The sequence below is a fragment of the Equus asinus genome, chromosome 12 (genome assembly GCF_041296235.1).
Source record: "Equus asinus isolate D_3611 breed Donkey chromosome 12, EquAss-T2T_v2, whole genome shotgun sequence".
Lineage (NCBI taxonomy): Eukaryota > Metazoa > Chordata > Mammalia > Perissodactyla > Equidae > Equus > Equus asinus.
This window is the reverse complement of record NC_091801.1, coordinates 63,936,437-63,953,125: the sequence shown is the minus strand read 5'-3', so window position 1 is coordinate 63,953,125 and position 16,689 is coordinate 63,936,437. Positions and strand designations below refer to the sequence as shown.

At 41.4% G+C, this 16,689-nt stretch overlaps 1 protein-coding gene across 4 annotated transcripts in view; it reads left to right on the top strand.

The window, feature by feature from the left end:
• SAMD12 (sterile alpha motif domain containing 12) overlaps positions 1–14,481 on the top strand; it is a 383,927-nt gene extending 369,446 nt beyond the window's left edge. For all 4 annotated transcript variants that reach the window (XR_011493306.1, XR_011493305.1, XM_014828762.3 and 1 more), the window contains one exon: positions 6,398–14,481. Coding sequence is in view for 2 of the 4 variants with exons in the window: in XM_070481510.1 (XP_070337611.1) it covers positions 6,398–6,458 (61 nt within the window). In the remaining 2 variants the exon portion in view is untranslated. The remainder of the gene's footprint in view (positions 1–6,397) is intronic.
• The last annotated feature ends 2,208 nt before the right edge of the window (positions 14,482–16,689 follow it).

Genomic DNA, 16,689 nt, shown 5'->3' with positions numbered 1-16,689 from the left:
GACACAGGTTCTTAGCATCATGCTAGGTGTGTGGTAAGTACTTAGTTAATGATAGTGCCTACTGTTGTGGTCATTGTTGTCTATAGACTCAGGGTTCTCCAGAGAAACAGAACCAATAGGAGAAATTGGTTCTCCAATAGGAGATATGTCTATAAATCTATATCTATATCTATATCTTTCTCTCTCTATTGATAGAGAACAACGTGCAAGAAAGAGAGATGATAGATAGAGAATTACTGTAAGGAACTGGCCCACACCATTATGGAGGCTAAGAAGGCCCAAGATTTGCAAGCTTGAGACCCAGGAGAGCTGATAGTGTAAGTTCCAGTCCAAGTCAGAGTACAAGTCCCAAGGCAGGAGAAGATCGATGTCCCAACTCAGAAACAGGCAGAGAGTGCAAATTCTCCCTTACTCAGCCTTTTGTTCTGCTCAGGCTTTCAGGTTATTGGATGGGATCACTCACATTAGGGAGGGCGGTCTGCTTTACTCACTCTACTGACTCAAATGTTAATCTCATCCAGAAACACCTTCACAGACACACCCAGAATAACGTTTAACCAAATATCTGTCCCCTGGTAGCCCAGTGAAGTTGACACATAAAAGTAACCAGCACAAAGTCATTGTGGTTTCCAGTTTACCGGGGGTTATGAGAAGTTACAGGCTAGTTTGTATGCATCATCTATTTTATTGCCCTTAACCCAGGTCTTCTGCCATCCTGATATCATCTACCCGGAGATTCTGGCCTTTATCTTCATGCAGTCAGAGGCTGGAGTTGATTTCTTAATCATATTCTCAGAGGTGGCAATGGGGGGAACACACCCCCAAACTATGGGTGGACAGATAGTCGCAGAAATGAAACCAGTGCAACTGAGAAAGCATGTGGCTTCTCCCACCAAAGGGCTAATGGCAGAGCTTAGTTTTATTGCCACATAAATCCTCCTTTGTCCTTCTTTCATCTCCTAACTTCTCCCATACATGCTAATTAATTAATTGAGCATACCTGTTTAAATCATCCAATCTTGATTCTTATAATGGTATGCCTGTGAGGGTTCTAAAAGTTAGAAATGATTTAGTATTGGAGGTTTTGATTACATTGAATATAAAATCAAATAAAATGAGCAAATGATGAATAGAAGAGGGGAGTGAGGTTTGAAATTAGCCTTATTTCCTGAACACACAAGAGGCACACTTAAGTTGGTTTTTATCTTGGCCTATTTTGGGAGTGATATATTTGGCTCACAGCCAGGAATAGAAGATAAACAAGGACCTGTATCCTCTAAACCAACCTCAGCACTATTGACATTTTGAGCTGGATAATTCTTTGATGTGGGGGGCTGTCCTGTGCATTTTAGGATGTTTAGCAGGGTCCGTGACCTCTGTCCAGTAGATGCCAGTAGTACCCCCAAAGTCATGACAACCAAAAATGTCTCCTAACATTGCCAGATGTCCCTTAGGGGGCAAAACTGCACCCAGTTGAGAACCACTGCTATAAACATTTTAGACTGTTAAATAAAAATGTGCTAACTTTCTCTAGGTCAATCCTCTTATTTATGATACTTTTTGTATAGGATTCACATTTGCTGAGCATTCTTTTATACAAACACAGCTACTTGCTTTCTCTCCTGCATTCCTGTTGGAGTTAAGGAATTTGCTTTCCTAACACGTTTCTTACTGAGTCAGGAAAGCATTGTGGGGAGTACAGATCTGCGTTCTAGTCTCCGCTCTATGCATTCTAGCAGTGTGGCTGTGACAAGTTAATGAACCTGGCATGTTTGTTTTCCAGATATGTTATGAGGATGATGCCATTCAGGCCTTAAAGATGGCAGTGGGGATTCAAAGAGTAACTGCCCATAAAAACCTTAGTTGGCCCATTGTAGCTGCTAACTAAATGTTAGTTCTGTTTATTATTGGCTGTTATGTGGGGCAACTGTGGATCTCACGCCTTTGGAATCTTCATCTCACATTTAAATTGTCTCATGTCAAAGTACAGTTCAGGCCCACACTAAAGTCCTCAAGCTCAAGTCACGAGTCACGTGAAAAACACTTTCAGGTAGAATATACAGCCCTTTTTGAATGGAAGATACTAAACAGTATTTTATAAGGGATGCAATCTCATTTCTTACCTTCAGCCCATGAGAGGTGGGGCTGCTTGCACACAATATCTTTTCTTCTTCCCCAAACACACTAATCTCTTCAGCCCTTTGCTGCTGGAGTAGGGAAAGATGGAGCTGGACATACTTCATCCCAGAGCTGTTCATGAAACCTCTGTCAGGTTGGCCATCTCCTCCCAGGCCAGCCCTTTCCTGCCTTTGAAGTGAACTCTCCTTATCATGAACTGTCTGTTAGTGTCTGGACTAATCTGGGGAGAGTGGAAGCCAGAGTGTGTTGACTGTGGCCTTGGCAGGCAAGAAAAGTGTTATCTGTCTCTTGGAGGGTGAAAAGGCTTGACCTCCAAACAGATTGTTCCTTTTTCCTGGCCCCCAGCTGTGACGTTAGAATATTGATTTGTTTGTATGTCTAGTTTCTCTGAGGAACTTTGGGAATTTGTGTCAATAATAATCATAAATAGTAGCCATCATTTAAAGATAGGTACCATTTGCCAAACATCATGCAAAGTGCTTTTTCTGTGAGCTCATTTTATCGTCACAGCAACTCAGTAAGGTGGGGATCATAATCAGCATTTTAAAGATGAAGAAATTAAGGTTTGGAGAAATTCGTGCTTTCAACATCATGTAGCTGGTAAGTGGTGAGCTTGGGTTGTTATCCTAGATCCTCCTGATTCCAGAGCCATCCTCTTAATCACTGGACTCTAATTCTTCTCCACTCATCCCAAACCCTGAAGCCATTGGACTAAAGAGATGATTAGTTCCCAGAATACCTAAACTGGTAATGTTGACCTGTTAAACAGAGATGTGAGAAAGAGCCCTTTACTCTTTGTTAGCTGCAGGTCCATACATGGCCAGTCCAGGATGCACATATTCCTTGAATAGTCCTTAGACATGGAGAAAGAGACTGGAGCAATCCCCTTCTCCATATGCAGACCTGAGCTACAAGATAGAATCTGTTGTAAAATTAGGTATTGAATTAAGCTGAAAAAAACTCTCCTTCTCCAACATCATTCCTTTCTTCATTGATTTCACAACTATTTATTAAGACTTTCTGCATACCTGGCACTGCACTTTGCATTAGGAAGACACAACAATAAGACATGGCACCACCCTCTAAAAATTTAGGAGGACAGATGGATATGTTAAAACAAAGTGTTCATGGTGGGTTTGATGGTAAAGGTTTGAGATGCTAGGCTGGCATATCGGGGGAAGTTGTGAGCTATATCTGGAGGGAGAGAAGGATTCACATTGAATGTGACACATGAGATGGTCTTGGAGGGGTAGGTGTTCACTAATGTTAGAGGATGTACAAAGAAGGCATCCTAGAAAAGGTTGGGCAAAGGCTGTGAATAACCAGTGCCTATGAGGAGCTAGAAGGAGTTTGGGATGGCTGAAGCCTAGAGAATGGAGCTCCAAAAATGTACCATCTCAAACATCACACAGTTCTCCCTTTAAAGAGCCAGAGCTATCCAATGCAAGATGCCATTTTACATTTTGACTTCATGTCGCTTTTGTATACCTGAAGACACGATTCCTATTGCAGATAGAAATCTCTAGCAAAGTGGTGATAGCAGAACCCATCACTACGTATGCATCTGTGATAGAAAGATGATGGTTCAAGTCTTACTCTAGTCACATATCTTGCACATACAACCTGAGCAAATGGGGGCCTGTTGTTCCTACATAAAGCCCAACTCAACGTGCTGACACATTCAAATGAAAGACAACTCCCCACGAAAGCATCAAAGAACAATGAATGTCTTCTTTCGTGATTCCATGGAAAGATGGTCCAGAAGGAGTGATGTCATAGCATACTCTTCTCTGTGGCCATCCCTATTCTAAAGGTCCCACTCATTTGGCAGCCATCACCCCAAATCTCCTGTCACTCCCTAAATCCCCAGCTTGTCTCTCTGTGGTTTCTACTTCTGTGTGCATTCCTGTCTTGTAGGAGTATCTCTCTGCTTTTTCCAATATCTCTGTCTTTCTAACATGAATTAATTTAGCCTCTAGTTTTCTTCCCTGCCCAGCAGGGCCCTTCCTTTTGCCGATGGGGCTTATGGATAAAGAAAGAATCCTACTTAGAAGATGGGAGAATGGGAAAGGCTCTGAATACTTATACTTTATATATTTGTCCCTGTCACTCCTGCATGTGACTGGAGTGGGACACTCCTAAGTCTGAGTACAGATTTGATCCTCACTAGCAGTATGAACTTGGGCAAATAATACCTCTGGCTCTTATTTCCTTATCCATAAAATGCAGATAATTCTACCTATCCTAAGAGGTATATTGGGAACCACTGGTGAAAGAGCTTTAAAGTATAATAGGCTCAGCTTATGTCCATGATTGTGTGTTATTATATGCTAAAATTAGACACACCCCCTTTCCATCAGCTGTGAGAGGCTCATGTGGAAAACATGGTTATTTGGAGAAGTAGCAACTGCGATAAACCTAGTTATCTACTCCTGACTCGGGATCCAAAGTATAATAATTAATTGGAGTTCATGCTTTATTATCATTATTCACTTTTAAATTTTATTTTATAGGTTAGTCTTAGTAGTACTTTTCCAAGGTCACACATTTTCCAGAGCATATTTTAGCATAAGTATCAAGGATGGTGTACTGTCAGGCTCCTACAAATCTGTATCGTTATTCCAGGCTATACTACTCCTTTGCGGGTTGACCTGGACAGAAGATTTTTACTCATGTAGGTTTCTATCCTTCCTCTGATAATACTAGAATGTACTCTCTTAATTAAATTGTAAAGTATGTATTTTCAAGGTAGCATTAACGAATGAAAATAATCCTGGATGCTTTAGTCAGTCAATACTTATGGGTCAAATCTGCACCTTTGTGAGCCTAATTTTTATTGTTGTTTTGCAGAATACTGTGACAACAATAATAAAAATCCTTAGCACCTTCACCATTTCACTTACAGTTCTTCTCTATGCATGTGTGTAAGTTTTATATTGTAGTATGTCATAACTGTTTACCATAATCATCATAATTATTTCTTTAATGGCCATGTAATCATCCATCTTGTTAATGCACTATAGTTTACTTAAACTAAATTTTCAACAATAGGAGATTGGTTGTTTTCCAATTTTTCCACTATTATAAGTTACCTCTAGGTTACATATTTGTACATATGGCTTCTTTCATTTTTTTAGATTATTTTCTTAAGATACACTCCTAGAATGGGAACACTGAGTCAAGGAATGTGAATTCTTAGTAGTTTTTAAATAAATTGACATTATTTTTCCAGTTTATAATGCCATCAGCAATATATTAGTATTCTACTTTCATTACAACATTATCATTAGTATTATTTTATATTTAATATGCTCAAGTAGTACCTTTTGTTTTTGCATTTTCTCAAAAATAGCAAGTTTTAATCAAACATTTGCTTATAAATTATGCATTCTCTCATGTTTTGAAAAGCCAGTTTTAAAACGTAGGTAGGCTCTTTTCAAACATCGGGAACTCTTGCTGTCCTTCTCTCTCCATTGCCCGATAACTTTGTGTGCTAAATAAAGCCAATACTGATATTTTTCTGAGCAAAATATTCAGTTGTGCTGCTATATTAACTAAGTAATGAAGAAATGAAGACCTGTGTGTAAGGAACTGCAGGGAATAACCAGATAAAATCATGGGAAAATTAGAAAATAAAAAATTAGAAAATTCGGGAATATGTGTTTTCACCAGCATTTCCAATGTCAAAAACAGGGCTGCAATTCAAGTAGTTTAATCTCTGGTCAGATGTTAATGACTTTCTCTAGCTAGTCCCTAACCTGCTCAGCCAATCTGACTTTTCACCTGGCAAACTCAGGAGCTTCAGCCTTCCTGCTTCCAATATTTCCTTCTAGGTTTTATCCCAAGAAAGCTTCCTGATGAATGAAATCTCCCCGCCAAAATGCCTTCACTCCATTCCCAATCTGATCTTGCTCCAGATCAAGTAAATGCATGAAACCCCGTGCTATATGAAAGGGTTTCCCAAACCACAGCCCTGACAGCCTGCCAATTCCAGAGACCTGGTTTTGCCCTCACTTCCAGGCAACTTCGCCTGTCCCTGAGATGGATGTCTTCTACAATCTGCCGAACGGTGGAAGGACATTCCAAGAGCACAGGCTGCCATAGATTCGTCCTGGAGTTGAGTGACCATTATCTCTGCTAGAGCTTTCTCTTGGACCTAAGGATGGTAGGGTTTGGTTGAACAGGATAATTGCTGCATATCGGTCTCTAGGAACATAAAGAAATAACTCACCATGTTTTCCCCTTTTTCCTCTTTCAGCCTCAACCGAGGGTTCTCCATAAACGTGGTTAGCCTTTCAAGCTGCTGTCCTGCCAGTTGATATGAACATGGCCTGTTCCTCACAGAAAGACTTACTCGTGGCACTGCCAGAAGATATCCTTGGAGCATTGACAGATTAACCAGATTAACTGAAAAAACACCCACTCAGTCAAGATGATGGGCTTTGGAAAATCTTAGTTTGTGTGGATTTTGAAATGAGGTGCATAATATACAGTGCCAACTCATTCCAAGTGGTCATTGGCAGACCATTAGCTGGAAAATTGCTTCCAGTTTTCATCACTGTGCATAACTCAAGCTCCCTTTGGGGAGCTGTCTGTGCCCTTCACTAGAAGTCCTATTTTAGCATGGCAACTACTGGATTATTTTATTATGTGTGCAGATGGCATGATGTGTTAGGAAAAAATCACAGCAGTTCTGCAATCTCAGTGGAAGTGTTCACCATGTTATGCCCTGGTAGGAATGTAAACATGTCTCGATTATGTTAGTTATGATGTCTCAAGGTATTCTGTCCAACTCTTAAGCACTTTATATGAGAACACTACACTGAAAAGAATCAGCACGTTCGGTACATGTGAGGAAATAAGTATTTTCTTTTTTCTTTTGCAAATCTTGTCTGTCCAAGACAAACATATCCCCAGTCGTTTGTGGTAGATGGTGTAAATATGGCCACAGTACTGTTAGACTTAACCTCTTGACACTTTACTGAACGACTGGGTTACTTGTAGCCCCGAAGGGAACTAGAAGTGGGCCTGCTGATGGTAATATCTTAGGTCTTGGTTCTGCGTACCTAGGCACAACTTAGCACACGCACCTACCAATACTGGAACACACAGGGGGCTTGTATTTGGCCAAGGTCCGTATTCTCTCATTCTGTATAAGAGTTATTTCAAAGAAAATAAAAGGGGTGGCCTTCTTTTAATCTAAGACCATGCTGGGTTGATGGTAAGGACAGCAGAATGCAGTTTTCCTGTGTGGTCCAACTTTAAGACTTTGGAAAACTCTCTAAGTCAAGTTGAAGTCACAACTCTGGAGGGAAAAAACACCAAGTAACCCCCTTCATGCCTAGAAACAGAAAGTGTTCAATCCCACATTAGACTCCTTCCTCGGTAGAGAACCTACTAGTCCCTTTTAATCCTTTCTGGGATTATACCCACAACTAATTATTTTTTATACTATGTTTTACAACAAAGCACAGTCCTGGGAAACTGGTCAGTCCAGTTATTGCTTATCTTTAGGCATTAGAGAAATGTCCATATTGACTGACCTTACATAATGCTTTAGCATTTTTTTTTTTCCTGAAAATATGAAGTTGGCTGAATCAAAAACTCAGCAAAGTGTGTTCTGTGTGCCCATGACCTCAGCCAGGGACTGATAGGCATCAGAGGCTTTTCTTGAAATACACGTAACAACTCTGGGACCCTGCCAGCACAAGCAAGCTTGACATTTTAGGGAGTCTCCAGACACACACTCATTGTCTACTCTCCCCACATCTTGCCTCCTCTGGGGGGGGGTCTCAGGAAATGCATAGCCCATTGAAGAAACGCCCATGCCTGAGGTTTGGAAAGCTGACCAGGAAGGGGAGAGAGACCCACATGTGATTCGGGTGAGCCACCCGGCAGGATGACTCAAGCCTGTAGGCCTGTGGTGTCACAGAACCAGGCTTCCAAGAGGGAACTCAGAGAAGTTTCAGTCACCGCCAAGATCTGGCCCTTCAGTGGGTCAGCACCAGGCCCATGAAGCCCTCGCAGACCATAACCCTTTACTAATCCAGAATTAGGAGGCCAAACCCTGGCTGCCAGTGCCCCTGGACATAACATCCCGGTCTCTACGGCCCACGGCCCGAGTTTCAATTCTAACTGCAGGGCTTCCTCATCTTTCGTTCCTTCCTTTACTCAGCAAGCGTTCTTTGAGCACCTACTATGAGCCAAATTTTATGCTGGGGCAACGACAGTGTGCAAGGCGGACTCTCCTTGCCTTTATGAAACAGTATCTCCTCCTCCCAGACACTATCCCCACCCCACCTTTTCCACAGTGAAAACTGAATTCAGACATCATCCGCCCCCAGCCTGAGAAACCTGGGAAAATGCACATGGCAGCAGGCGGGTCCTTTGAGGAAGTGGGCAGGGGAGGAAGAGGTATAGACAGCATCAGGCCACATATTGGCACCCTCCATGTACGATCAGCCCTTCCAGCACCTAGATTTAGCTGGTAAGAGCTTCCCAAAGCAGCTTTCAGTTGCTTCCCTTGATATCCACCCTGATTGCCTATGTTCCCATTCTTCATATAGACGCAACCATTCCTCATTATGCTGGATTCTCTGAAGTTCCATTTCTATAATTTGTCCTGGGGATGCAGAATTGGGCCTGATGAAGCCAAAAGAACTACTGGCAGGTGCTGAGATATTGGAGCTGGGAATTAATTGACCTAGCAAGGGACATTCTGCGACTACTGCTAACACCCTTGGGAAACTGGTGTTTTCCCACCAGTTTCCCAATGGTGCAGATGTCCGTTAAATGATGGTGGCTCATCCTTACTCACTTTGGCTTTTGCAAAATACATCCTGAACAATTAAATAGGAAAGTTTCCTAGCTTTTTTTCTTTTTTTTTTTTCTTGAGTCGAAAGAGTGCTGGAAAATTATTAAAAGTTAATGGGTGAAGATGGAGATGGGAGAAGGCAAAAACGAAAACAATGGAAGAGCCCAGTTGAAGATGGCTTCTCTAAAAATGCCTTAATTCCTGGCACGTACCACATATTTGCATATGAACTGCTACTGTTTTCCAAACTGTCGACTTCTGTTTGAAATCATTTTGGGGGATAGTTTTGGAAACATGGTGGCATAAAATCTGAGCCGTGAGGAGCTAAACCAGCAAAATGGAGAAATGACTTCGTTCACAGCCTCGGGATTCTTTGCTACATGTTGGTCCACAATTACCCATGGTTCCTCCATGCTGTGCTGTACCTTCTTCCCAAGATGTTTGTAGGAAATTTTACCTCCCATAAGTTCAGAAATGGCTGTGGTGAGTTCTGTTCAGTAGGAGGCGGGACACGGGGGAGGTAAGGGATAAATATTTTGATGTCTGACGGCTGTACACTGTTGATGTTTGACTTTTCCTTTTCCTTAAACCTGTGCTACACCTTTTATTAAAAGGCGGACACCCCTACTTGTACAGGAAGGGCGCTCTTGGGAATGAACAGAAATGAATAATTATCTGACTCTCTGGGACGCCAAGGGGATTAGCTTGTTCCAGCTCCAGAACTGAATTAAACATGCAGAGCGGTGGTGGTTCTGCTAGGGTGAAAAGCAAATCACTCCAGTGGTTTAAGACATACCTAGGGGGTAGGGACCCCGTCAGCTTTCTCTGTGGGTAATGGCTTCAGATCCCTGCTCAGGCTCTGTGAGGTGTGTAACTGCACATTTGACTTCTACCTCCAGACCACGGGTAAACAGCCCAGGCTTCTCTCCAGAGTCCCTTCTCAGTTGCCCACACAGAAGCTAATAGTCCTTAGTTCTGAGGGATTTCTGCCATTTTTAACATTCAAGGGGAAAAGGAATATCAACCTTCCATGAGAATATAAACGAAGGATAAAAACCTCTAATGGATTTGCCCTCTTGTTACTTGCAAATGCTTTCTTTGTCTGCAAATGTCACATAATTGATTTTGGATAGGAACAATAAAAGTCTCCTGTAAGAAAAGTTTTCAAGACCCCCTTAGCACTCTAGTTTTACCAAAACCTCCTCTTTCCAGTGCATTAGCAGCTTCATTCTTTGTGATGCTTTCCTCTACGTTCTTTAGAGTAATTTTGTTACTTGACAACTAGACCTAAAGCTGTCGTAATCTCTTTTTAAAAAATCTAATCTTTGAAAATGACATAGATTTCTTTATGCCTTAAAGGCGGTTTTTATTCCTCTCTCCCACAGCCCCCACCACCCCACTTTTTTGTTTTGTGGGGGATTTTGTCTTTCAATCTCTTTCTTCTTTTCGCATAGTTCTGTGGGTAGATTTCAAATCTTCTATAAAGAACTCAAACAGAAAAACAGCCATAACCTTCTTTCCCCAGTACCGACTAATAAATCCTTCTTAAGCTGGATCTTGGTGAAAGCTTGCTGCCCAAACAGCAGTGGGACATGGATGGGCATCTCCAGGGAGTGACTGGTCAGCACCACTAATCAAAACGGAGCCCATGAGATCATGAAGGAGCACAGACCAGGAGACGCCTCTGCTCAGGGCACAGCTGCGGACTCTCTTTCAAAGACAAGCTGGTCCTGCTCTTTAGTCTCCTTAGATCTGCATCTAATCCTGTCACCAGAGAACTATCTTATGAATTCTGCTTTATCAATGTGCATGTCTTCTGGCACCGCTGCACAACTTCAAGGTCAAAGAGGGCCGCGTTTCCATTATTTTGCTCCAGTGACTTCCTCTAGTGGGGAGACAGGGAGCATTCTTTTGAAAGCTCACCACCTGTGGGAAGCTTGAGGAAAAGTTGTCCAGGTGCACAAGGAGGTTCTGCCGTTCCTTAAGAAGAAGAACAAAAGAGATCCTTTCCTGGAGAGTCTCTTCCGGGAAGGTGGCTGGAGGAATAGTATCAGTACTGGTTTTCTTCTGCTCATCACCTTGGCCCTGCAGGGAAAATTCTAGGCCGAGGGGGAGGGCCCTGTTTCTAAGATCTAAAAGTTTGAGGGTGAAATTCATCCATGACAAATATAAAGGGATAGTGCCAATGAGTACGGGGGCCATGTTTAGACCTCCTGCCCAACAGCACCAAGACTGAGAAACGACTTCCACAGAATAGCAGAAAATGGGTGTAAGCGGCTTTGTACCTCTGGAGTTTCATTTGCCAAATAGGGCTATTTTAAAACCTTGAAGAGCCCCAAGCATCCTTCCTTCAGAGCCTCCCTTCCCCAATTATATCAAGCACTAGAAGGTACCAACAACATACACTTAGTAAAATTTGAAGTAACCATATGATTTGCATTGAATTGCGGTTGACTGGTTGACAATATTAAGTGTTGTAGCTCTTTAGACATTATTTCTGATTATATAATATTCATATTTTGGAGCCAATGGTTTGGGGATTTCATTTGTTTAATTGTTGTTGTTGTTTTCCAAACCTCGCACATTTGCAGGTCTTAGAAAGGCTCTTAAACCCAGGCCTTTTTGCCTAGAAACAGCCCTACTAACATGAACAACAAGGAGACTGTTAAATTAATCCTATGTTGGAGATATAATACCTAAAACATTTAAGACACCGAAGACTCTGCTGGTTGCCTTCTGCATTGTTTATAGCCTTTTAAATTTCAATCGTTTGAATCAAGGGAAATAAGCAGGCTGCTTTCACCTGGCTTTGCCACATTGGCACACACACAGGTACTAAACGTGGAATTCTAAACTGGATTGACATATAAGAGCGCACAGGTCTGTGCGATTGTAATCACCAGCACCCCGCCCTCCCCGTAATCCTATAAAAATGTATTCAAATGCTTTGCTCTGAAAAAAATTCTAAAATAAGAAAAATTCTAAAATAAGAGATTCTTATTAGATCATTATTTCTCTCAGGGTGGGGGAACTGATTTTGTGACATAAGCTTGAAGAAAAAATTGCCCGCCGTTCAATGCATCTGGTGGTTAACACGTCTGGTTCCACAAGCCGATGGTGGTCTTCTCCCATCACCCCAGAGCTTAGCCTGGCCTCCCTTTACAATAACACAAATACCACGAAGACACTTTTTGAAGCTCTAAGACTCCCTGCTCAAGCATAATTCACAAATATGACTTGGATTGAACACTACCATGGGCCTTGACTATATGATTCCTAAATAAATTCTAATTCTTTATTTCCACTATTTTTTTTTTTTTTACCACAGTTATGTATTTGCATTGGGAGCTGCCTGCTAACTCTGTGGCAGCTTTTGACAATTCCTATGCCTAGTTCCCATGCAATGCGTTTGAGAGAAGACCAAGAATATGTTTCCCCACGTACCAGCTGCAGAGGTTTTGAAGTGTATAACCAGGTTCTTCTTCACAACAAAAGGCCCCTGTCTATAGGTGGAAACCTTAAAAGAGAATGAGGAGGTGGGTATTCATGTTTGAACACTGGAAACATTGGGTTTTTTTAATTGTAATGCACCTCAAATCACCAGAAAGAGAAGGGGTAGCCTCTTCGATGAGCATTGGCCCCCACTGCGGGTAGTTGGGGTTCCACTTGCTTAAACTCACACATAGGCAACTTGAAGACTTTTTGGGGCTCTGAATGATTTCTCCACCACTACCTTTCCTCCACCAATAGAAACATGCTATCCTTACAAGGCCATGTTTGGGGAGACCACAGTTTAGCTCATGAAAGAAGTTCACATTGCAAAGAGCTGAATAATGCACGGTTCTTGACTTTGCCCTGTAAGTCTCAGTCATGACTGGCACAGAAGCAACTAGTCTGCTGAAAAGCCAAGCCAGCACAAATGTTTTGAAACTAATTCCACCAAAACTCTTGTGTCACTAAATCATACAACTGTAGTTCCAGTTAATCCGACTATTTAATATCATTGGGCACTAAATTAAATAGCTGTACACAAAATTTTAGAAAAGATCAATATTGTAACAAAGTTACATATGCTCAGTAAAAAGTACCTGAGAAAAGAAAATATTGATCTCTTGTGGTTTGTATACTTGAGTTATTTTTAGGACTTTGTGGAAACGCACCATTCTGATAAAGGGGAAGAAGATGTTTTGAATTGAAGAATACTTGACTTCAGTAGAAATCACTCATCTCTTTGGGCCTTTGCTCATCTGTTTGGGATGCAACCTTAGCAGACAGGGTTGTTTGGAGACTAAAATGAGCCAAAGGGAGAAGCTGTCCTGTACCACCAAAATAATCTGTGTAATTATCATGGTGAGGCGGGCTACGGGCTTGAGTCAATGAGCCCCTTCCCTTACTTTATGCCTCCTTCTCATAGCTGTTATTACTGGGACTCCATTCTGGGATTTAAAAAAGTAAAAGAATGATAAGAAAGTTACAGTCAGCATTTTGCACGCACACACATGCTTTTTCTCGTGTATGTGGGCTGATCTGCAGAGCCCAAGGCCAAGGCACACGTTTATCTCCACTTCTCCACCTCCCAGAGGTTTAGAGTCCTGTCACGTAGCCCAGAGGGAGCGTCTCAGGCTTGGCATAGTGCCAACAAAGGCTGCCAACCGTGGGGTTGGAGAAGACCAATGAAAGTATGAAGTTGACAACTTGAGAGTCACAGGACGCGGAGAGCCACATTCAACTTTCTTGATGTGCTACTGTATATTAGTATTCTAGGAAAGAAAGAGGAAGAAAAATCACACGATATGAGTAGAAAACCAGTGTTCTCAATAGCCTATGAAGGAAAAGAATTTGATGAAAAAAAAACTGATTCACTGTTTTACAAACACTAACAAACATGGCTATAAAAGCACATTTTGTAACACAAAAGCCTATGTAGACGGTAGAGGTTTTTATAGCTTCCTTAAGTGAGTAGTTAAACCAGCAGTCTGAATTCTCTTAGTCCCTTAAGAGTGGTTAATTAAAGAAGTATTTTCCTTACTCATTACCCACAACGGTGGTTTTTTCTCTATGCACCCTAGAAAAACTCCCAGGACTAGACATAGGAGGGCACGAGCAAGTTACATGGCGCGATGAGTGCCTTTTCTGTCAGAAGTTCATTTAGTTCCCTGGGTTCCCAGGGCATATGATGTTTAGAAACTTTTTCTCTAAACGTAAGAATTATTGTGCACCACAATTTTGAACCACCAATTTCCATATCTTAAGCAGCTATCAACTCGCCAGTTCTCTTCGGGTCTCCTTTATATTTTCTTATAATGTCTCCTCCTGTTTGGGGTTGTCCTCCAAAAGAGTTGGGGGGCATGATTCTTTTTAAATTGATAGAAATGAAACTGTACAGATTTTTGCCCCCTTGTATCTGTGAGCATGATCTCTGTCAGGCTGGAAAATCTGCTTTATCATTTTGTATATTTGACTATTTTGTATTCAGCATTACTTGATTCCCTATGTGCATGGCGATGTATTAAAATGTGGGATTTCTATTACCGTGTAAAAGAGTTTTGATTCTGATTTTCAACATATATCCTTGGAAAAAAATTACATTAAACTTTTCATTTCTATTGTCTTCAGCTCATCAGCTTTGCAGAAGAAAAAGAAAAGTTAACAGCATTTCACTTTCCCTGTGTTAGCTAATGATGCAATTCATGGTGGAAAATTGTCCTCAATTATGCTGTGTTTCCTGGAGAAATAATATATGTGAAATGAATTGGTGGCCTCCCTCCAGCTCCCAGCACACAGAATTCCCCCAGCACCAAATCCCACCAGCATAATTGCTATTACTGTTGAACTCTTTAGTGTTGAGCACAGCTGGGGGAAAGACACAATTCTCTTCATCTGCAGATATGGTAACACCCTGGAAAAAGGTGGGACAACAGATCTTGGCCCACCAATTTGCTCTCACCCCAGAGAGTCTTAAGTGCTTATAATAGCACGATTGATGGCATTTCCCAGCTCCTCTATCTCCATCTCTCCCAGTTGGTGACACAGTCCAAGCTATCTGTATTTTATCAATAGAGATACCGACCTTCAAATAACACCAGCCCAAGAGATCTGGGATTAGAAACCAGTTGTTCCAAACAGATCTGGCACAGCCAATTCTGTAGCTCAGCAAACATCTGGATATACTCCACTCTCAGCTACATGTTTAGAAGATGCCAAAAATTTTTCTCAAATTAAAAAATCCACTGAATAATATGATGCACCAAATATCAACAACAGACCATTTGTCTGCTCTAAACTACCATTTTCACCCTTCCTTTTCTCAAGGAGACATCCTAATGAGTACTTAGAGCCACGATGACTTTACTGAATATAATGAATTGCCTCAACTTGTACTCAAGAAACACTTCTTTCCCAGAAAGGAAAAGGTCCTTATAATTGCATTTAAAAACAAAAAAGGAAACATCCTTTGCCTTTTTTATTACATGTTTACTGTGAATCTGGGTTGGTTGGTTTGTTTGTTTCCCAGAAAAGGTTTCCAAAAGCAAAGCCTGTGATAACCTTTTAGGTTAGCTTACTGACTCCGTGTATAAACCTTCTAAATCTGTCTACACACCTTATAACTCTAAAAGCACAATGTCTCCCACTTTCTATTTATGCAGATGAAGAACATGGAAAATGGGGTAAGCTTTTTGTCAGTTAACCACTTTAAAAGCTGTAAAACTTGAGCCCCCAAGTCCAGTATTCTCTTTGACCTTTCTTGGATCATTTCTGACCATTCTGTCTCTTCTTTTTGTCTCTTTCTCTTACCATTTTCTTCCTTTCCCCCTTTCAGTTATCTGCCTTTACTTTAGCTGTTCCTCCTCTGTGTGCCTGGTTGATGCCTTTCTCTGCCTTACCTTCCTTTCCTTCTATCTCATCTCTGTCTCTCTCCCTTTTTCTGTCCCATCTCAATCTCTCTCTTTGAGTCCTTTGTACCCTCTCCTTCTTTCTTTTTCCTCTCTGTAAGGTAGGACACTCGTATTATTTGTATTTGTATCCCCATCTCTTGGCACAAAATAATTGCTCAACAGATTTTAGGTGAACTGAATTAAACTTGGTGCCACGTCCTTTCCAGCTTACTCTCCTCCTTCCTACTGAGCCTAGCAACCCCTACTAGTACTTCATTGAGCAAACTAACTCAGAGTAATAAAAACTAATGACAGGTGTGTTTTCAGAGGTAAGTGAAAGCTTTAGATAGTAACGGGCCTAGGTAGCTTTGGGTAACGCAAGCCAGAAGTAGGCAGATTCCCCTAGATACCACATTGCCAGTACAAAGAGATATCCTACCATCTCAGTGTTTTGGGAACTCATACTTTCCAGGATGAACACGGTAGCCATTTTTGGATCAAGGACAGTGATGTCATGAGAAGCTCAGTCGAAGCCACCAAAATTATTTGTTGACCTAAGCTTATTCAGAATCTTATAAAATCCCTCTGTGAGACCTAGTAAATGTACACTGCAGTGTTAGATATTTTGTGCCAGAGAAAGCTGTCGCCAGTTGAGGTTTCTTATGGTGATTATGAAATCATTAGGATTGTCAGTAGCTTATCTTTCACAGAAATCTATTTTATGGCATGTAAATATGCACATTGTAAAATAGCTTTCCATTACCTTTCATGATTTTTTGTGCGTCTATTGAAAAATCAACTAAAAAATAAGGTTTACTGAAGGCCACCACGTTCTTCTGTTTTTGTGTAGCACTGGGGAGT